This window comes from Engystomops pustulosus, chromosome 4, assembly GCF_040894005.1.
Source record: "Engystomops pustulosus chromosome 4, aEngPut4.maternal, whole genome shotgun sequence".
NCBI lineage: Eukaryota > Metazoa > Chordata > Amphibia > Anura > Leptodactylidae > Engystomops > Engystomops pustulosus.
Window position 1 is genome coordinate 3,340,056 of NC_092414.1, and position 23,892 is coordinate 3,363,947.

The following is a 23,892-nucleotide window of genomic DNA, read 5'->3' on the forward strand; positions in this document are numbered from 1 at the left end:
GCAGCGCGTTACATACTTTGTACATGTTCTATCTCCCTCTCCTCTCTGTGTCTCTCTATCTCCCTCTCCTCTCCTCTGTGTGTGTCTCTCTCTCTCCTCTCTCTATCTCCCTCTATCTCCCTCTCCTCTCCTCTGTGTGTGTCTCTTATCTCTCCCATCCCTGCGGTCTCTGGCATGCACACAGCAGCGCGTTACATACTTTGTACATGTTCTATCTCCCTCTCTCCTGTGTGTCTCTCTATCTCTCCCTCTCTCTCTCTCTCTCCTCTCTGTGTCTCTCTCCTCTCCTCTGTGTGTGTCTCTCTTATCTCTCCCATCCCTGCGGTCTCTGGCATGCACACAGCAGCGCGTTACATACTTTGTACATGTTCTATCTCCCTCTCCTCTCTGTGTCTCTCTCTCTCTCTCCTCTCTCCTGTGTGTCTCTCTCTCTCCTCTCTGTGTCTCTCTCTCTCCTCTCTGTGTGTCTCTCTTATCTCTCCCATCCCTGCGGTCTCTGGCATGCACACAGCAGCGCGTTACATACTTTGTACATGTTCTATCTCCCTCTCCTCTCTGTGTCTCTCTCTCTATCTCCCCCTCCTCTCTGTGTCTCTCTCTCTATCTCCTCTCTCCTGTGTGTCTCTCTCTCTCCTCTCTGTGTCTCTCTTATCTCTCCCATCCCTGCGGTCTCTGGCATGCACACAGCAGCGCGTTACATACTTTGTACATGTTCTATCTCCCTCTCTCCTGTGTGTCTCTCTATCTCTCCCTCTCTCTCCTCTCTGTGTGTCTCTCTCTCCCCCTCCTCTCTGTGTCTCTCTCTCTCTCTCCTCTCTCCTGTGTGTGTCTCTCTCTCCTCTCCTCTGTGTGTGTCTCTTATCTCTCCCATCCCTGCGGTCTCTGGCATGCACACAGCAGCGCGTTACATACTTTGTACATGTTCTATCTCCCTCTCTCCTGTGTGTCTCTCTATCTCTCCCTCTCTCTCCTCTCTCTCCTCTCTCCTGTGTGTCTCTCTCTCTCCTCTCTGTCTCTCTCTCTCCTCTCTGTGTCTCTCTTATCTCTCCCATCCCTGCGGTCTCTGGCATGCACACAGCAGCGCGTTACATACTTTGTACATGTTCTATCTCCCTCTCCTCTCTGTGTCTCTCTATCTCTCCCTCTCTCTCCTCTCTCCTGTGTGTGTCTCTCTCTCTCCTCTCTCTATCTCCCTCTCTCCTGTGTGTCTCTCTATCTCCCTCTCTCCTGTGTGTCTCTCTATCTCTCCCTCTCTCTCTCCTCTCTCCTGTGTGTCTCTCTCTCTCCTCTCTCCTGTGTCTCTCTCTCTCTCCTCTCTGTGTGTCTCTTATCTCTCCCATCCCTGCGGTCTCTGGCATGCACACAGCAGCGCGTTACATACTTTGTACATGTTCTATCTCCCTCTCTCCTGTGTGTCTCTCTATCTCTCCCTCTCTCTCTCCTCTCTCCTGTGTGTCTCTCTCTCTCCTCTCTCCTGTGTCTCTCTCTCTCTCCTCTCTGTGTGTCTCTCTTATCTCTCCCATCCCTGCGGTCTCTGGCATGCACACAGCAGCGCGTTACATACTTTGTACATGTTCTATCTCCCTCTCCTCTCTGTGTCTCTCTCTCTGTCTCTCTATCTCTCCCTCTCTCTCTCCTCTCTCCTGTGTGTCTCTCTCTCTCCTCTCTCTCCTGTGTGTCTCTCTATCTCTCCCTCTCTCTCCTCTCTCTCCTGTGTGTCTCTCTCTCTCCTCTCTCTGTCTCTCTCTTATCTCTCCCATCCCTGCGGTCTCTGGCATGCACACAGCAGCGCGTTACATACTTTGTACATGTTCTATCTCCCTCTCCTCTCTGTGTCTCTCTCTCTCTCTCCTCTCTCCTGTGTGTCTCTCTCTCTCCTCTCTGTGTCTCTCTCTCTCCTCTCTGTGTCTCTCTCTTATCTCTCCCATCCCTGCGGTCTCTGGCATGCACACAGCAGCGCGTTACATACTTTGTACATGTTCTTGCAGGTTTTCTGCTTGTAACAAAAACCAAAAAAACCCCACAACTTTTCTCTTCTTCTTCTCCCTATTTGAGGAGGGGGAGATGTGCAAACACTCCGCACGCTGCGCCAGGAATTCTCTTTGTCAGACCCTGAATGGCGGGGATAATCCGGGAGCGGCTGATAGCAGAGAGCAGCAGCGGCAGGCACTCTCTGGGAGAAGTTTGTGCCCCCCTCGCTGCGGTCATGTGACCCGGGGTCTCTCCGGCTTTTAATAAAGATTAATTGCGCTGCTCCGGCGCCTCCAGCAGTTTTCCTCTTCGGATCATTATCCGGGGTCGGTGTAATCAGCGGTGACGCAGCGGTGCGCCGGGACATTAGTGACATGATCGGTCAGCGCATTACCACATCTACTGATCCATCAGGCACAGGGGGCGCTCTCATCCGGGTCACACGCTGATACATTGTAACAAACCCGCAGCACAGATCTCTATGTATCAGCATAGAAACATGACACAGACAGGAGAGGGTTAACTCTATTGACTGCAGTGGAAGTGGGCGAGGGCAGGTAATCGGCAGTCCCATGTAAGACCTCAGCTCTGCTACATCTCTATGCAGCTGCGCTTCTGGTCAGTCCTGGCCTGTGCGCGGCTGGCGGTTTGTTACAGTGGGTCAGTCCCATGTAAAACCTCAGCTCTGCTACATCTCTACACGGCTGCGCTTCTGGTCAGTCCTGGCCTGTGTACGGCTGGCGGTTTGTTACAGTGGGTCAGTCCTATGTAAGACCTCAGCTCTGCTACATCTCTACATGGCTGTGCTTCTGGTCAGTCCTGGCCTGTGTGCGGCTGGCGGTTTGTTACAGTGGGTCAGTCCCATGTAAAACCTCAGCTCTGCTACATCTCTACATGGCTGCGCTTCTGGTCAGTCCTGGCCTGTGCGCGGTTGGGGGTTTGTTACAGTGGGTCAGTCCCATGTAAAACCTCAGCTCTGCTACATCTCTACACGGCTGTGCTCCTGGTCAGTCCTGGCCTGTGTGCGGCTGGGGGTTTGTTGCAGTGGGTCAGTCCCATGTAAGACCTCAGCTCTGCTACATCTCTACACGGCTGCGCTTCTGGTCAGTCCTGGCCTGTGTGCGGCTGAGGTTTTGTTGCAGTGGGTCAGTCCCATGTAAGACCTCAGCTCTGCTACATCTCTACACGGCTGTGCTTCTGGTCAGTCCTGGCCTGTGCGCGGCTGGGGGTTTGTTACAGTGGGTCAGTCCCATGTAAAACCTCAGCTCTGCTACATCTCTACACGGCTGTGCTCCTGGTCAGTCCTGGCCTGTGTGCGGCTGGGGGTTTGTTGCAGTGGGTCAGTCCTATGTAAGACCTCAGCTCTGCTACATCTCTACACGGCTGTGCTTCTGGTCAGTCCTGGCCTGTGTGCGGCTGGGGGTTTGTTGCAGTGGGTCAGTCCTATGTAAGACCTCAGCTCTGCTACATCTCTACACGGCTGTGCTTCTGGTCAGTCCTGGCCTGTGTGCGGCTGGGGGTTTGTTGCAGTGGGTCAGTCTCATGTAAGACCTCAGCTCTGCTACATCTCTATGCAGCTGCGCTTCTGGTCAGTCCTGGCCTGTGTGCGGCTGGGGATTTGTTGCAGTGGGTCAGTCCCATGTAAGACCTCAGCTCTGCTACATCTCTACACGGCTGTGCTTCTGGTCAGTCCTGGCCTGTGCGCGGCTGGGGGTTTGTTACAGTGGGTCAGTCCCATGTAAAACCTCAGCTCTGCTACATCTCTACACGGCTGTGCTCCTGGTCAGTCCTGGCCTGTGTGCGGCTGGGGGTTTGTTGCAGTGGGTCAGTCCCATGTAAGACCTCAGCTCTGCTACATCTCTATGCAGCTGCGCTTCTGGTCAGTCCTGGCCTGTGCGCGGCTGGCGGTTTGTTACAGTGTGTCAGTCCCATGTAAAACCTCAGCTCTGCTACATCTCTACACGGCTGCGCTTCTGGTCAGTCCTGGCCTGTGTACGGCTGGCGGTTTGTTACAGTGGGTCAGTCCTATGTAAGACCTCAGCTCTGCTACATCTCTACACGGCTGTGCTTCTGGTCAGTCCTGGCCTGTGTGCGGCTGGCGGTTTGTTACAGTGGGTCAGTCCCATGTAAAACCTCAGCTCTGCTACATCTCTACATGGCTGCGCTTCTGGTCAGTCCTGGCCTGTGCGCGGCTGGGGGTTTGTTACAGTGGGTCAGTCCCATGTAAAACCTCAGCTCTGCTACATCTCTACACGGCTGTGCTCCTGGTCAGTCCTGGCCTGTGTGCGGCTGGGGGTTTGTTGCAGTGGGTCAGTCCCATGTAAGACCTCAGCTCTGCTACATCTCTATGCAGCTGCGCTTCTGGTCAGTCCTGGCCTGTGTGCGGCTGGGGATTTGTTGCAGTGGGTCAGTCCCATGTAAGACCTCAGCTCTGCTACATCTCTACACGGCTGCGCTTCTGGTCAGTCCTGGCCTGTGTGCGGCTGGGGGTTTGTTGCAGTGGGTCAGTCCCATGTAAGACCGCAGCTCTGCTACATCTCTACATGGCTGTGCTTCTGGTCAGTCCTGGCCTGTGTGCGGCTGGGGGTTTGTTGCAGTGGGTCATGTCCTGACACATAGGTGCAGGTAATTTGGAATGTCTCGGAGGCGTTTCCCCTGCGGCATTGCTGGGATGCCATGTCAGGTACACACAAAGACGAAGCAAACTTTATAGAAAGCGAACAAAAGGACAAAGGCCGGGCGCAGCGCCGTCACCCAGCACAATGCCCATTGTCCAGGAATAGCGCAGGGTAAACAGGGCGCACAAAGACGCTGCTGACTGATCTGTTTGCTTCTGCCGTCCCTTTCTTTCCATCTCACCTACGCCCAGAATGGGGCGAGGGCTGCGCAGGGGCCCGGGGGGGTCACCCAGGAGCGCGCTGCCCCGATAGATCACAGGTGACCGGGATACAAAGTTACTAGTGCAAGGCTTCCTGGGAAAACATATGCAAATTACATGTGTGTCAGTCTCGGATTGTATTCATGAAACAGGAGGCTGAGGATGAGCAAGGTTTCAGCAGCATGACACATATTAACCTTACACCTCGCACCGCGCTCCCGACACCTCGCGCCGCGCTCCCGACACCTCGCGCCGCGCTCCCGACACCTCGCGCCGCGCTCCCGACACCTCGCGCCGCGCTCCCGACACCTCGCGCCGCGCTCCCGACACCTCGCGCCGCGCTCCCGACACCTCGCGCCGCGCTCCCGACACCTCGCACCGCGCTCCCGACACCTCGCACCGCGCTCCCGACACCTCGCTGGCCTCTGCTTATCTACAGTAAATACATCTATTCTTCTCCTGACACATAATACAATGAGCAGCGCAGCCGCCTTAAAGGGGCAGGGACACTCCTAGAGCACGCAACAAGCCAGATGTCCTCAGGTGTGCAGCCCCTTTAAGGCGGTGGGCTCACACATGAGGGCGGCTGGCTCTGGGCACAGGGCGGCTCATTTCCTGCCCACATTTCACCCACACACAGAATTTCCATCTCGTTCCGGAAACGTCCTGAAGAATTTCCCCTCGTTAGTTTCTGTAGTTGGCATGGAGCGAGGCCGGAATAACTGCCATCCATTCCAGAGAGGCTGGTGGGCAGTACCAGGCCATAGTCCGGGAACCATCCATCCAAGAGTGGTGGGCAGTGCCAGCCTGGTGCCCGGGTGTTACCCTTCCCAGAGTGGTGGCAGTACAAGGCCGCTGTCCAGGAGCCATTCATCCCAGAGCTGGGGGCAGTGCCAGGCCAGTGCTCGAGAACCATCCATCCCAGAGCGCCGGGTAGTGCCAGGCCAGTGCTCGAGAACCATCCATCCCAGAGCGCCGGGTAGTGCCAGGCCAGTGCTCGAGGCAGTGCCAGGGAGCCCTCCATACTAGAGCACCGGGCAGTGCCAGGGAGCCCTCCATACTAGAGCACCGGGCAGTGCCAGGGAGCCCTCCATACTCTCCATACTAGAGCACCGGGCAGTGCCAGGGAGCCCTCCATACTAGAGCACCGGGCAGTGCCAGGGAGCCCTCCATACTCTCCATACTAGAGCTGGGGGCAGTGCCAGGGAGCCCTCCATACTAGAGCTGGGGGCAGTGCCAGGGAGCCCTCCATACTAGAGCTGGGGGCAGTGCCAGGGAGCCCTCCATACTAGAGCTGGGGGCAGTGCCAGGGAGCCCTCCATACTAGAGCTGGGGGCAGTGCCAGGGAGCCCTCCATACTAGAGCACCGGGCAGTGCCAGGGAGCCCTCCATACTAGAGCACCGGGCAGTGCCAGGGAGCCCTCCATACTAGAGCGCCGGGCAGTGCCAGGGAGCCCTCCATACTAGAGCGCCGGGCAGTGCCAGGGAGCCCTCCATACTAGAGCACCGGGCAGTGCCAGGGAGCCCTCCATACTAGAGCACCGGGCAGTGCCAGGCCATTGCCTGGGATCCTCGGTCTTGGGGCGCAGCTGCTGTAGGAGGTTGTGAAGTGACACTTGAGGGGCACTAGTGCGGGCCGTGTCCACTTCACCAGCCGGGCGCCCGCTAGAAGGCGGCCTCATTAATTAGGAGAAGCCGCTGCTAATCACACTGCCGCCACAGTCACGTTAATATGCACGGTCATGACAGGCGCCCGGGGGGCACACAACAGCCCTCCAGGAAACACTACAGCGGGCACCATGATTGGACGCTTAATATTCACCGAGGGTCACGGCGGGAGGAGAGGCTCAGAGCAGGTGGCGTCGCTCCACTTGTATCAGCAAGACTGGGGCATATGTGTGCCCTGTACAACCACAAGAGCTGGCACTCACCCGCCCTGACGGACCACATTCATGTATACTACTCCAGTCACCTCCAGAGCTGCACTCACTAGTCCTGTGTAGGTACCTTACGGGAGACCCACATAATCCCCTGCATCACCTCTGCCAAGCAGAATAGTGAGTGCAGCTCTGAGTGTGATTAGAGGATGAAGCGGATCCTGGACTGGAAACATTGGTGGGTTAGGACAACTACATTGTATCCATCTAAAAGATCCCCGACCCCAAGACCAGCGGCCGTCACCAACGCATCGACTCCGGATCAGTACAGGATAAGTAATGTCCTGTAAGTAGACAGCAGAATAGTGAGTGCAGCTGTGTAGTACGGGAGAGGTAATGTTGTGTGGGTGCTGCCCCCCTCCTCGGAGTGCTCGCTCTCGTTAGCGTGGCTCGTGTAGCAGTGGCGGCCGCGGGCGGTACGGTCTGGCGCTCTGACTATGGAGGACGTCTAAATATCCAGAGCCCTAATTATGTTATCAGAAAACTTACAACTTAATCAGGCAAAAACCTCCCCCCAAACAGTTAAGGTAGCGGCGGCGGCGGCTGTGGCGCAGCGCGGGGAGGGGGTCATTACTGCGACTCATGTCCTCGGGGTCTGATTACAGGAAAGTTGTGCGCAGATTTTCTGGGGGATTACACTGAACACAACAAGGACTATTACACAAATTACTAACCAGGAAGTGACTTGTCAGGACGAGAGCCGAGCCGCTGCCAGGTACCTATAGGGGGCGCCACCCTATGGATCCTCTCTGTTATCAGCCATTGTCTGGCTGTTACTACTACTCCCACCATCCATCAGGGAGTGACATGAGGCCTGAGAGATGCAGTCGGCTAACACCAGAGAGAGAAAGCTCTTCATTCCATTATCACCCTCTCTGCACCCGTCCTACTTTGCCCTCTGACCCCCTTTGTAATGGATAATGACCCCCTCAAACACAATGTAAGGGGAGAAGGTGGCGCCTCCTGCTGGACGCGGGTTTGATCTTTTGTTTGGACGGAGGAGATAACACTTCAGACCTGCGGTAATGGGGTCTCCGGATGCCACCCTGACCCTGACCCTGACCCTGACCCTGACCCCGCCTATCACTGAGCCTGAAATATTTATGTCTAATCCTAACGTAGTCACCGCACAGAAACATTGCCACGAAGTATCAGCAGCTTCAGACTAGTATACGGGTGTACGGACGCATCGGGCGCCGCGCACCACCTGTAACCATTGGGGCGGCTTCTATCCATCTATCCGGATTTAACCTGTTCTATACTGGATACAATGTATCAGTCACTTGTCTACAACTTGGATACAACTTGTTACTTCTCCAATGCAGAGCGCGGAGTCCATTACAGCCCCGGCGCTGGTTTTCTGTTGGACTTGTATATATCAGTATAACGTGTCCGTGGCTGCGCTATTTGGCGTATCGGGGCGTCCAGTGCTCAGTCGGACCGCGCGCCACATTTATCATACTAAGTGCAACAGAATTGTGCCGCACGCCCCATGGTAAAGGTGCACAAAAAAAAAAGGTGGTGCCCTCTATCGGAACAGTGAGGGGGGCACTGAAGAACGTCCACCAGAATCCGGAATCTGGCGCCCCCTGCAGACTACACAGGACACTGCACCCGGCACACACTGCACTGCTCTTAGTAAACGTATGGCTTGTATAGTGGACCCCACGTATAGATACAATGTGCAGCTTATATATGGCGCCTCCTGTACATGTAACAACACGACGTGGCAGGTAAATAGTAGTGTAATCCTCTCTGCGGCCGCCAGTCACCGCATCGCCACAGTACGGAGGACAGCGCCGGGCGAGCTCTGGCACCGCACACTGGACCCGGTGCCACAATGAGGACTAATCCGCAGCTATGACAGGAATGCCACTGCGGGACGGCTGCCGTGTTTGCACAGGTTCCTGACAATGGCGCAAGTTATCATCCAGCGCCCTGCGGCTGCGAACACAATGATCTCGCCCCCAAACAATCGCGACCTCTGGTATCCACTGGGGGAGGACTTAAAGGGGAACTCCCTAGACACACATGTCTATGACAATTACTGACCACTAGGGGGTCTTTGGCCTTACCTTCTGGTTCGCTCTTGATCAGCTCCTCCATTTTGCGTTGCTTCAGTGTGTCCACCACGTCGGCCAAGCTTCCCTTCCGCCTCTCAGGGGTCCCCAAAGCGGCATTAACCAAGGATTCGCCGCTCTGTCGCCCGCCTTCATCTGCCTTCAGGGGTGAGGTAGCCGAGTTTTGAGGAACAAATGATGAAACCGCCTTATTGCCATCTATATCCTAGGGAGAAGAGAGAGAAGATGTTAGGACCTGGAGGTCTCCCCTAAGCATGGCGGCGGGGGCAGAGATAAGACACCAGGGTGCAGCATGGTAGACAGGGTGCCATATCATTACATAGCTGTCGTTACAGTGTATCACCCATTACCAGGACCCCCGCACCCATCTCTGCCCGGGCGCGGAGCGGCTCCATCTGGCTGATTTGCTGGGTGTTTCAGCAATGAACATCGTGGACTGAGTCCAGGGCTCGGATACACCCCCCCCCCCTCGCCGTATCTCCACCATTCCAGCAGCTCAGCTCCGAAAACTAAATTAAATTAATGATTGCGAACGTGCCAGCTGACAATGGAGCATGTGTCCCCGATACTGGGCGCAGCCGAGATGGCAACCCTGTAATTGTGCCACTTAGCCGTATCTAATTGGAAGTGACAGCGAGCGCGCGGGGGAGGGGAGCGGGCCGAGGAGCCGCCGTACAGGTGACCTGCAGAGGACAAGAACAGGTTAAATCTAAGCACCAGCAAAATGATACAAAGTAACAATCAGGGACAGCAGCTCCGCCTCTCCGGGGGTCAGACGCCCCACACAGGTGTCATTATGTGACTAAAGGTGAGTTATTGGGGTCTACCACTCCCAGCATGCAAAGGGGCGACCAAGGGGGGCAGCTCCTCCTCCTGTCACCCCGACCACAAGTGTCTGATAACAGAGAGCAATAGACTGGATTCCCTTGTGATGGGATTGTCCTGACATTGCGCGCGGGGGTCCTCCGCCCCCTCTGACAAGATGTTTAGTATGGGATAATCCATTGATCTCCCGCTTCCATATCTGCGGCCCGGAGCTGACAGCGGAGGACACAAATCCCGCGCGTTTCATGTTCCCGGAGATTTGGAGACTTCTCATCGCTCTCAGAGGCTTTAACGTCTCCGCATGGAGATTATCCTTAACCTCTACACGGCGGCGGGTGGGGGGCCCCTAGGGGTCGGGGTTCACTTTGCATTTCAAAGCCCAAATCAGGTCACATGATCGGTGCAAGATAGAAAGGTCACCCAACTTTCCCGTATGGTAAATCCCCTCAGGGAGGAGGGGGAGTGACCCGTCTGGGGTCTCTCTAATCCAAGAGTCAGGCCTGGGGTCAGAGGAAGTTATAGATCTGGGGTCTCATGAGGTTATGGGTCTGACCTGCACTCTGGGGTAAGGGGCCTGGAGTTATATTCTGTTCTTGGCCCCAATTATCCGGGAGACGTCCCGTGGCCCCTATAATCAGGGAGACGTCCCGTGGCCCCTATAATCAGGGAGACGTCCCGTGGCCCCTATAATCAGGGAGACGTCCCGTGGCCCCTATAATCAGGGAGACGTCCCGTGGCCCCTATAATCAGGGAGACGTCCTGTGGCCCCTATAATCAGGGAGACGTCCCGTGGCCCCTATAAACCAGGAGACGCCTGTGGCCCCTATAAACCAGGGACATGTCCCGTGGCCCCTATAATCAGGGAGACGTCCCGTGGCCCCTATAAACCGGGAGACGCCTGTGGCCCCTATAAACCAGGAGACGCCTGTGGCCCCTATAAACCAGGAGACGCCTGTGGCCCCTATAAACCAGGGAGACGTCCCGTGGCCCCTATAATCAGGGAGACGTCCCGTGGCCCCTGTAATCAGGGAGACGCCCGTGGCCCCCATTATCAGGGAGACACCCGTGGCCCCTATAAACCAGGGGACGCCTGTGGCCCCTATAAACCAGGGGACGCCTGTGGCCCCTATAAACCAGGGGACGCCTGTGGCCCCTATAAACCAGGAGACGCCTGTGGCCCCTATAAACCAGGGGACGCCTGTGGCCCCTATAAACCAGGGGACGCCTGTGGCCCCTATAAACCAGGAGACGCCTGTGGCCCCTATAAACCAGGGGACGCCTGTGGCCCCTATAAACCAGGAGATGCCTGTGGCCCCTATAAACCAGGAGCCGCCCTGTGGCCCCTATAATCCCGGAGGCTCTGGCAGCAGGGAAGTAATCAAAGCGTCCTGTGCAGTCGCCGGGTTCCGCCATCCATCTTTCCCCCGTAGTAAAGTAGCGCCGGAGGCGAGCGGAGAGACGGCGCAGCAATGATGCGAGAGCCAGTGACCCGCAGCATCCACAGGGAACAGACTCCCCCCTGCCACAAAGTTATACATCCCAATTCTGGGAAAGCTGAGTGACAGAAGCACCAGCAGCACCCAGCTTTCCCAGGAGTATATATCCTGGGGGTCAGTGCCCCCCACCCCCCGGCATCTATGGGATTATTATGGGTGATCGCTATGGGGCATTAGATCCGCTGGATGAGCCAATATAGAGGCTGCCGCTCCAATCACAAGGGTCCCGGGCACGAGCCCACAGCACAGGACCACAGGGTGTCTCGGGCAGGTCCCTGGACGTCTTTGGGGCAGGTCCCGAGGCATCTCAGGGCAGGTGGCCGGGTGGCTCGGGGCAGGTCCCCGGGTGTATAGGGGCAGGTGGCCGGGTGGCTCGGGGCAGGTCCCCGGGTGTATAGGGGCAGGTGGCCGGGTGGCTCGGGGCAGGTGGCCGGGTGGCTCGGGGCAGGTGGCCGGGTGGCTCGGGGCAGGTCCCCGGGTGGCTCGGGGCAGGCCCCTTGGTGTCTCGGGCAGGTCCCTGGGCGTCTTTGGGGCAGGTCCCGAGGCATCTCAGGGCAGGTGGCCGGTGGCTCAGGGCAGGTCCCCGGGTGTATAGGGGCAGGTCCCCGGGTGGCTCGGGGCAGGTCCCCGGGTGGCTCGGGGCAGGTCCCCGGGTGGCTCGGGGCAGGTCGCCGGGTGGCTCGGGGCAGGTCCCCGGGTGGCTCGGGGCAGGTGGCCGGGTGGCTCGGGGCAGGTCCCGGGGTGTATAGGGGCAGGTCCCCGGGCATCTCGGGGCAGGTGGCTGGGTGGCTCGGGGCAGGTCCCGGGGAGTATCGGGGCAGGTGGCCGGGGTGTATCGGGGCAGGTGGCCGGGGTGTATCGGGGCAGGTCCCGGGGTGTCTCGGGGCAAGGTCCCTGGGTGTCTCGGGGCAGGTCCCGGGGAGTATCGGGGCAGGTCCCGGGGAGTATCGGGGCAGCTTCTCTCCTCTCTGATGAGGGGGATTATCTGGTGGCTTTCATGTGCTGGAGGAGGATGATACGCCGCTCCTGACACAGTGTAACAGGCTCAGCGGCTGCAGCTCTGCGGCGGAGGCTTCGGGGGAGGCCGGTGCCTATCTCTCTCAGAAACAGGAGTTTTAGGATAAAACGTGTGAAATCGTGTGCAGGGATTTGCTCTGCACATATGGTCTGTAAGCCCCGCATTAGCACAATCCCTACAAATCTACACACCATGCTGGAGGACAAGAGCTCCGCAGAGAGGGCAAGAGCGCGCGGCAGCGGAGAGAGAGAGGGCAAGAGCGCGGCAGCGGAGAGAGAGAGAGGGCAAGAGCGCGGCAGCGGAGAGAGAGAGAGGGCAAGAGCGCGGCAGCGGAGAGAGAGAGGGCAAGAGCGCGGCAGCGGAGAGAGAGAGAGGGCAAGAGCGCGGCAGCGGAGAGAGAGAGAGGGCAAGAGCGCGGCAGCGGAGAGAGAGAGGGCAAGAGCGCGGCAGCGGAGAGAGAGAGAGGGCAAGAGCGCGGCAGCGGAGAGAGAGAGGGCAAGAGCGCGGCAGCGGAGAGAGAGAGGGCAAGAGCGCGGCAGCGGAGAGAGAGAGGGCAAGAGCGCGGCAGCGGAGAGAGAGAGGGCAAGAGCGCGGCAGCGGAGAGAGAGAGAGGGCAAGAGCGCGGCAGCCGAGAGAGAGAGGGCAAGAGCGCGGCAGCCGAGAGAGAGAGAGCAAGAGCGCGGCAGCAGAGAGAGAGAGGGCAAGAGCGCGGCAGCGGAGAGAGAGAGGACAAGAGCGCGGCAGCGGAGAGAGAGAGAGAGGGCAAAAGCGCGGCAGCGGAGAGAGAGAGAGGGCAAAAGCGCGGCAGCGGAGAGAGAGAGAGGGCAAGAGCGCGGCAGCGGAGAGAGAGAGAGAGGGCAAGAGCGCGGCAGCGGAGAGAGAGAGGGCAAGAGCGCGGCAGCGGAGAGAGAGAGGGCAAGAGCGCGGCAGCGGAGAGAGAGAGAGAGGGCAAGAGCGCGGCAGCGGAGAGAGAGAGAGAGGGCAAGAGCGCGGCAGCGGAGAGAGAGAGAGGGCAAGAGCGCGGCAGCGGAGAGAGAGAGAGGGCAAGAGCGCGGCAGCGGAGAGAGAGAGGGCAAGAGCGCGGCAGCAGAGAGAGAGAGAGGGCAAGAGCGCGGCAGCGGAGAGAGAGAGAGAGAACAAGAGCGCGGCAGCGGAGAGAGAGAGAGAGAACAAGAGCGCGGCAGCGGAGAGAGAGAGAGAGGGCAAGAGCGCGGCAGCGGAGAGAGAGAGGGCAAGAGCGCGGCAGCGGAGAGAGAGACGGCAAGAGCGCGGCAGCGGAGAGAGAGACGGCAAGAGCGCGGCAGCGGAGAGAGAGAGGGCAAGAGCGCGGCAGCGGAGAGAGAGAGGGCAAGAGCGCGGCAGCGGAGAGAGAGAGGGCAAGAGCGCGGCAGCGGAGAGAGAGAGAGGGCAAGAGCACGGCAGCGGAGAGAGAGAGGACAAGAGCGCGGCAGCGGAGAGAGAGAGGACAAGAGCGCGGCAGCGGAGAGAGAGAGGGCAAGAGCGCGGCAGCGGAGAGAGAGAGGACAAAACAGCGGCAGCGGAGAGAGAGAGGACAAAACAGCGGCAGCGGAGAGAGAGAGGACATGAGAGCAGCAGCGGAGAGAGGACAAGAGCGCGGCAGCGGAGAGAGAGAGGGCAAGAGCGCGGAGAGAGAGAGGGCAAGAGCGCGGAGAGAGAGAGGGCAAGAGCGCGGCAGCGGAGAGAGAGAGGGCAAGAGCGCAGCAGCGGAGAGAGAGACGGCAAGAGCGCGGCAGCGGAGAGAGAGAGGGCAAGAGCGCGGCAGCGGAGAGAGAGAGGGCAAGAGCGCGGCAGCGGAGAGAGAGAGGGCAAGAGCGCGGCAGCGGAGAGAGAGAGGGCAAGAGCGCGGCAGCGGAGAGAGAGAGGGCAAGAGCGCGGCAGCGGAGAGAGAGAGGGCAAGAGCGCGGCAGCGGAGAGAGAGAGGGCAAGAGCGCGGCAGCGGAGAGAGAGAGGACAAGAGCGGGGCAGCGGAGAGAGAGAGGACAAGAGCGCGGCAGCGGAGAGAGAGAGGGCAAGAGCGCGGCAGCGGAGAGAGAGAGGGCAAGAGCGCGGCAGCGGAGAGAGAGAGGGCAAGAGCGCGGCAGCGGAGAGAGAGAGGACAAGAGCGCGGCAGCGGAGAGAGAGAGGACAAGAGCGCGGCAGCGGAGAGAGAGAGGGCAAGAGCGCGGCAGCGGAGAGAGAGAGGGCAAGAGCGCGGCAGCGGAGAGAGAGAGGACAAGAGCGCGGCAGCGGAGAGAGAGAGAGAGGGCAAGAGCGCGGCAGCGGAGAGAGAGAGGACAAGAGCGCGGCAGCGGAGAGAGAGAGGACAAGAGCGCGGCAGCGGAGAGAGAGAGGGCAAGAGCGCGGCAGCGGAGAGAGAGAGGGCAAGAGCGCGGCAGCGGAGAGAGAGAGGGCAAGAGCGCGGCAGCGGAGAGAGAGAGGACAAGACAGCGGCAGCGGAGAGAGAGAGGACAAGAGCGCGGCAGCGGAGAGAGAGAGGGCAAGAGCGCGGAGAGAGAGAGGGCAAGAGCGCGGCAGCGGAGAGAGAGAGGGCAAGAGCGCGGAGAGAGAGAGGACAAGAGCGCGGCAGCGGAGAGAGAGAGGGCAAGAGCGCGGCAGCGGAGAGAGAGAGGGCAAGAGCGCGGCAGCGGAGAGAGAGAGGGCAAGAGCGCGGCAGCAGAGAGAGAGAGAGGGCAAGAGCGCGGCAGCGGAGAGAGAGAGAGGGCAAGAGCGCGGCAGCGGAGAGAGAGAGAGGGCAAGAGCGCGGCAGCGGAGAGAAAGAGAGGGCAAGAGCGCGGCAGCGGAGAGAGAGAGGGCAAGAGCGCGGCAGCGGAGAGAGAGAGGGCAAGAGCGCGGCAGCGGAGAGAGAGAGAGGGCAAGAGCGCAGCAGCGGAGAGAGAGGGCAAGAGCACGGCAGCGAAGAGAGCGCGGCTGAAGCACAATGTATCAGCAGATATGATACATTGAAGAGGAGAGTAGACAGATTTCTGTGGATTATCTGCTCTGATACACTGTGACGACCCATGAGCTGCGAGATGACGGCGCTTAGGAGCAGGATTATCTGCACTGATACACTGTAACAACACGATTCCTGCATGAGTGACACCAGCTCAGGGTGAATAAGAAGAATGTAAAGAATTACTGACAGCAGGAGGAGGTCTAGGAGGAAGCAAAGAAGCTCATAAGAGGGAGGAGTGAAAGAGCCATGGGAGAAAGGGGAGGAGCCATGGGAGAAGAAGGCAGTGCCCGGAAGAAGAGGGCGAGGCCCTGGAAGGAGAAGCCGGAGTAATTGGGGAGGGGCACTGCAATTTTAGGAGTCGTCTTGGAAGATGGGGAGGAGCCTCGGAAAAGGAGAAAAGGCCCTTCAAAAAGAAAGCGGGCCTGGAAGAGTGGGAGGAGCCCTGAAAAATAGAGAGGAGCCCTGTGGGCTGGGGGAGGAGCCCTGAAAAATAGAGAGGAGCCCTGTGGGCTGGGGGAGGAGCCCTGAAAAATAGAGAGGAGCCCTGTGGGCTGGGGGAGGAGTCCCGTGACCTGGGGGAGGAGTCCCGTGACCTGGGGGAGGAGTCCCGTGACCTGGGGGAGGAGTCCCGTGAGCTAGGGGAGGAGTCCCGTGAGCTAGGGGAGGAGTCCCGTGAGCTAGGGGAGGGGTCCCGTGAGCTAGGGGAGGGGTCCCGTGAGCTAGGGGAGGGGTCCCGCGAGCTAGGGGAGGGGTCCCGCGAGCTAGGGGAGGGGCCCCGTGAGCTAGGGGAGGGGCCCCGTAAGTTGCTAAAGGAGTCTTCTGAGCAGAGGGAGGAGCCGCCGCGAGCAGAGGGAGGAGCCGCCGCGAGCAGAGGGAGGAGCCGCCGCGAGCAGAGGGAGGAGCCGCCGCGAGCAGAGGGAGGAGCCGCCGCGAGCAGAGGGAGGAGCCGCCGCGAGCAGAGGGAGGAGCCCCCGCGAGCAGAGGGAGGAGCCCCCGCGAGCTGAGGGAGGAGCCCCCGCGAGCTGAGGGAGGAGCCGCCGCGAGCAGAGGGAGGAGCCGCCGCGAGCAGAGGGAGGAGCCCCCGCGAGCAGAGGGAGGAGCCCCCGCGAGCTGAGGGAGGAGCCCCCGCGAGCTGAGGGAGGAGCCCCCGCGAGCTGAGGGAGGAGCCCCCGCGAGTTGAGGGAGGAGCCCCCGCGAGCTGAGGGAGGAGCCCCCGCGAGCTGAGGGAGGAGCCCCCGCGAGCTGAGGGAGGAGCCCCCGCGAGCTGAGGGAGGAGCCCCCGCGAGCTGAGGGAGGAGCCCCCGCGAGCTGAGGGAGGAGCCCCCGCGAGCTGAGGGAGGAGCCCCCGCGAGTTGAGGGAGGAGCCCCCGCGAGCTGAGGGAGGAGCCCCCGCGAGCTGAGGGAGGAGCCCCCGCGAGCTGAGGGGCGGGGTCCCACAAGCAGGGGCGGGGTCCTGTGAGCCGGGGAGGAGCCGTGCAGTTATACTCCTGGTACCTACCATAGTGCTGTGCTGGTAGGTGGGGCTGTCTTGTGTCAGTAGGGAGACGGCCTGGTACTCCTCGGCCTGGGATTTGTTTGGGTACGCGGGGTGCAGGTGCAGGTGATAGGCGGCCAGGCCGGCGCTGTCCTCGTCCTCCATCTTCTGCCGGCTCGTCACCATGGCTACCTCGCCATCTGCTTCCCCGTACGGAGAGGCCGCGCGCTTGGAAGACATCCTGGAAGGAACAAAAGAGGAGAAAATAATGAATGTGTAATACCGCCATTGTGTGCACGCCGCTCATTGTAATGGCTTCATGTGCTGCGAGCAGGAACCCGGCCAAATACCAACAATGACCGCCAGGTACCGGCGCCACAATAATCCGCTAATAGCGCGTCCAACCAGCTACGGAAAATCACCGCACCCCCGCAGCACCAACCCCATACCACGGAGTACGAGCCACACGTACATAATACCGCTATATGTGTATAACACCGCCATACATACATAATACCGCTATACCATGGAGTACGAGCCACACGTACATAATACCGCTATATGTGTATAATACCGCCATACATACATAATACCGCCATACATACATAATACCGCCATACATACATAATACCGCCATACCATGGAGTACGAGCCATACGTACATAATACTGCTATACGTGTATAATACCGCCATACATACATAATACCGCCATACCATGGAGTACGAGCCACATGTACATAATACCGCTATACATACATAATACCGCCTTACATACATAATACCGCCATACCATGGAGTACGAGCCACACGTACATAATACCGCTATACATACATAATACCGCCTTACATACATAATACCGCCATACCACGGAGTACGAGCCACACGTACATAATACCGCTATACGTGTATAATACCGCTATACATACATAATACCGCCATACCACGGAGTACGAGCCACACGTACATAATACCGCTATACGTGTATAATACCGCTATACATACATAATACCGCTATACGTGTATAATACCGCTATACATACATAATACCGCCATACCACGGAGTACGAGCGACACGTACATAATACCGCCATACGTGTATAATACCGCCATACATACATAATACCGCCTTACATACATAATACCGCTATACATACATAATACCGCTATACGTGTATAATACCGCTATACATACATAATACCGCCATACCACGGAGTACGAGCGACACGTACATAATACCGCTATACATACATAATACCGCTATACGTGTATAATACCGCTATACATACATAATACCGCCATACCACGGAGTACGAGCGACACGTACATAATACCGCCATACGTGTATAATACCGCTATACATACATAATACCGCCATACATACATAATACCGCTATACATACATAATACCGCTATACGTGTATAATACCGCTATACATACATAATACCGCTATACGTGTATAATACCACTATACATACATAATACCGCCTTACCATGGAGTACGAGCGACACGTACATAATACCGCCATACGTGTATAATACCGCTATACATACATAATACCGCTATACGTGTATAATACCGCTATACATACATAATACCGCCATACCATGGAGTACGAGCCACACGTACATAATACCGCCATACGTGTATAATACCGCTATACATACATAATACCGCCATACATACATAATACCGCCATACATACATAATACCGCTATATGTGTATAATACCGCCATACATACATAATACCGCCATACCACGGAGTACGAGCCACACATACATAATACCGCCATACGTGTATAATACCGCTATACATACATAATACCGCCATACCACGGAGTACGAGCCACACGTACATAATACCGTTATACATACATAATACCGCCATACATACATAATACCGCTATACCTACATAATACCGCCATACCATGGAGTACGAGCCATACGTACATAATACCGCTATACATACATAATACCGCTATACATACATAATACCGCCATACCACGGAGTACGAGCGACACGTACATAATACCGCTATACATACATAATACCGCTATACGTGTATATTACTGCCATACATACATAATACCGCCATACATACATAATACCGCCATACCACGGAGTACGAGCCACACGTACATAATACCGCTATACGTGTATAATACCGCTATACATACATAATACCGCCATACATACATAATACCGCTATACGTGTATAATACCGCTATACGTGTATAATACCGCTATACATACATAATACCGCCATACCATGGAGTATGAGCCACACGTACATAATACCGCTATACGTGTATAATACCGCTATACATACATAATACCGCCATACCATGGAGTACGAGCCATACATACATAATACCGCCATATATACATAATACCGCCATACCATGTAGTACGAGCCATACGTACATAATACCGCTATACATGTATAATACCGCCATACCATGGAGTACGAGCCATACATACATAATACCGCCATACATACCTAATACCGCCATACATACATAATACCGCCATACGTGTATAATACCGCTATACATACATAATACCGCCATACCATGGAGTACGAGCCACACATACATAATACCGCCATACGTGTATAATACCGCTATACATACATAATACCGCCATACATACATAATACCGCTATACATACATAATACCGCCATACATACATAATACCGCCATACATACATAATACCGCCATACCATGGAGTATGAGCCACACGTACATAATACCGCTATACGTGTATAATACCGCCATATATACATAATACCGCCATACATACATAATACCGCCATACGTACATAATACCGCTATACATGTATAATACCGCCATACCATGGAGTACGAGCCATACATACATAATACCGCCATACATACATAATACCGCCATACATACATAATACCGCCATACGTGTATAATACCGCTATACATACATAATACCGCCATACCATGGAGTACGAGCCACACATACATAATACCGCCATACGTGTATAATACCGCTATACATACATAATACCGCCATACATACATAATACCGCTATTTATACATAATACCGCCATACATACATAATACCGCCATACATACATAATACCGCCATACCATGGAGTATGAGCCACACGTACATAATACCGCTATACGTGTATAATACCGCCATATATACATAATACCGCCATACATACATAATACCGCCATACGTACATAATACCGCTATACATGTATAATACCGCCATACCATGGAGTACGAGCCATACATACATAATACCGCCATACATACATAATACCGCCATACATACATAATACCGCCATACGTGTATAATACCGCTATACATACATAATACCGCCATACCATGGAGTACGAGCCACACATACATAATACCGCCATACGTGTATAATACCGCTATACATACATAATACCGCCATACATACATAATACCGCTATTTATACATAATACCGCCATACATACATAATACCGCCATACATACATAATACCACCATACCAAGGAGTACGAGCCATACGTACATAATACCGCCATACATGTATAATACCGCCATACATGTATAATACCGCCATACATGTATAATACCGCCATACATACATAATACCGCCATACATACATAATACCGCCATACATACATAATACCGCTATACATACATAATACCGCTATACGTGTATAATACCGCCATACATACATAATACCGCCACAAATACATAATACCGCCATACATACATAATACCGCCATAAATACATAATACCGCCACAAATACATAATACCGCCATACATACATAATACCGCCATACATACATAATACCGCCATACATACATAATACCGCCATAAATACATAATACCGCCACAAATACATAATACCGCCATACATACATAATACCGCCATACATACATAATACCGCCATACATACATAATACCGCTATACATACATAATACCGCTATACGTGTATAATACCGCCATACATACATTATACCGCTATACATACATAATACCGCCATACATACATAATACCGCCACAAATACATAATACCGCCATACATACATAATACCGCTATACATACATAATACCGCCACACATACATAATACCGCTATACATACATAATACCGCTATACATACATAATACCGCCACACATACATAATACCGCTATACATACATAATACCGCCATACATACATAATACCGCTATACATACATAATACCGCCATACATACATAATACCGCTATACATACATAATACCGCCACACATACATAATACCGCTATACATACATAATACCGCCATACATACATAATACCGCTATACATACATAATACCGCCATACATACATAATACTGCTATACATACATAATACCGCCATACATGTATAATACCGCTATACATACATACATAATACCGCTATACATACATAATACTGCCATACATACATAATACCGCTATACCAGGGAGAAGGAGCCATTCATGTATAATACCACAATACATAATACCTCTATACATACATAATACCGCCATACATACATAATACCGCCATACATGTATAATACCGCCATACATACATAATACCGCCATACATACATAATACCGCCATACATGTATAATACCGCTATATATACATACATAATACCGCCACACATACATAATACAGCTATACATACATAATACCTCCACAAATACATAATACCGCTATACATACATAATACCGCCATACATACATAATACCGCCATACATACATAATACCGCTATACATACATAATACCGCCATACATACATAATACCGCCATACATACATAATACCGCTATACATACATAATACCGCTATACATACATAATACCGCCATACATACATAATACTGCCATACATACATAATACCGCCATACATACATAATACCGCCATACATACATAATACCGCCATACATACATAATACCGCCATACATACATAATACTGCCATACATACATTATACCGCCATACATACATAATACCGCCATACATACATAATACCGCTATACCAGGGAGAAGGAGCCATTCATGTATAATACCACAATACATAATACCTCTATACATACATAATACCGCCATACATACATAATACCGCCATACATGTATAATACCGCCATACATACATAATACCGCCATACATACATAATACCGCCATACATGTATAATACCGCTATATATACATACATAATACCGCCACACATACATAATACAGCTATACATACATAATACCTCCACAAATACATAATACCGCTATACATACATAATACCGCCATACATACATAATACCGCCATACATACATAATACCGCTATACATACATAATACTGCCATACATACATAATACCGCCATACATACATAATACCGCTATACATACATAATACCGCCATACATACATAATACCGCCATACATACATAATACCGCCATACATACATAATACCGCTATACATACATAATACCGCCATACATACATAATACTGCCATACATACATAATACCGCCATACATACATAATACTGCCATACATACATTATACCGCCATACATACATAATACCGCCATACATGTATAATACCGCTATATATACATACATAATACCGCCATACATACATAATACTGCCATACATACATTATACCGCCATACATACATAATACCGCCATACATACATAATACCGCCATACATACATAATACCGCCATACATGTATAATACCGCTATATATACATACATAATACCGCCATACATACATAATACTGCCATACATACATTATACCGCCATACATACATAATACCGCTATACCAGGGAGAAGGAGCCATTCATGTATAATACAGTCATACGAGTATAATACCACCATGCACAGATAATACTGCAAAACAAGGGAAGAGGAGCCAAACATATATAATACCGCAAGTACAGATCATGTAGTAGATGTGACCTGCAGTCCTATGTAACAGCACAGATAACACAGTGATATCCCTGAGTACAGATCATGTAGTAGATGTGTCCTGCAGTCCCATGTAACACCACAGATAACACAGTGATATCTCTGAGTACAGATCATGTAGTAGATGTGTCCTGCAGTCCTATGTAACACCACAGATAACACAGTGATATCTCTGAGTACAGATCATGTAGTAGATGTGTCCTGCAGTCCTATGTAACACCACAGATAGCACAGTGATATCTCTGAGTACAGATCATGTAGTAGATGTGTCCTGCAGTCCTATGTAACACCACAGATAACACAGTGATATCTCTGAGTACAGATCATGTAGTAGATGTGTCCTGCAGTCCCATGTAACACCACAGATAACACAGTGATATCTCTGAGTACAGATCATGTAGTAGATGTGTCCTGCAGTCCTATGTAACACCACAGATAACACAGTGATATCTCTGAGTACAGATCATGTAGTAGATGTGTCCTGCAGTCCTATGTAACAGCACAGATAACACAGTGATATCTCTGAGTACAGATCATGTAGTAGATGTGTCCTGCAGTCCCATGTAACACCACAGATAACACAGTGATATCTCTGAGTACAGATCATGTAGTAGATGTGTCCTGCAGTCCTATGTAACACCACAGATAACACAGTGATATCTCTGAGTACAGATCATGTAGTAGATGTGTCCTGCAGTCCTATGTAACACCACAGATAACACAGTGATATCTCTGAGTACAGATCATGTAGTAGATGTGTCCTGCAGTCCTATGTAACACCACAGATAACACAGTGATATCTCTGAGTACAGATCATGTAGTAGATGTGTCCTGCAGTCCTATGTAACACCACAGATAACACAGTGATATCTCTGAGTACAGATCATGTAGTAGATGTGTCCTGCAGTCCTATGTAACAGCACAGATAACACAGTGATATCTCTGAGTACAGATCATGTAGTAGATGTGTCCTGCAGTCCCATGTAACACCACAGATAACACAGTGATATCTCTGAGTACAGATCATGTAGTAGATGTGTCCTGCAGTCCTATGTAACACCACAGATAACACAGTGATATCTCTGAGTACAGATCATGTAGTAGATGTGTCCTGCAGTCCTATGTAACACCACAGATAACACAGTGATATCTCTGAGTACAGATCATGTAGTAGATGTGTCCTGCAGTCCTATGTAACACCACAGATAACACAGTGATATCTCTGAGTACAGATCATGTAGTAGATGTGTCCTGCAGTCCTATGTAACACCAC

At 53.6% G+C, this 23,892-nt stretch overlaps 1 protein-coding gene across 1 annotated transcript in view; it reads right to left on the reverse strand.

Moving 5' to 3' along the window:
* SOX5 (SRY-box transcription factor 5) overlaps positions 1-23,892 on the reverse strand; it is a 188,132-nt gene that overhangs the window by 121,896 nt on the left and 42,344 nt on the right. The window contains exons 3-4 of the mRNA XM_072144730.1: positions 16,661-16,877; positions 8,862-9,072 (exon numbers count right to left, since the gene is read on the reverse strand). Coding sequence (XP_072000831.1) covers positions 8,862-9,072; positions 16,661-16,877 — 428 coding nt within the window. The remainder of the gene's footprint in view (positions 1-8,861; positions 9,073-16,660; positions 16,878-23,892) is intronic.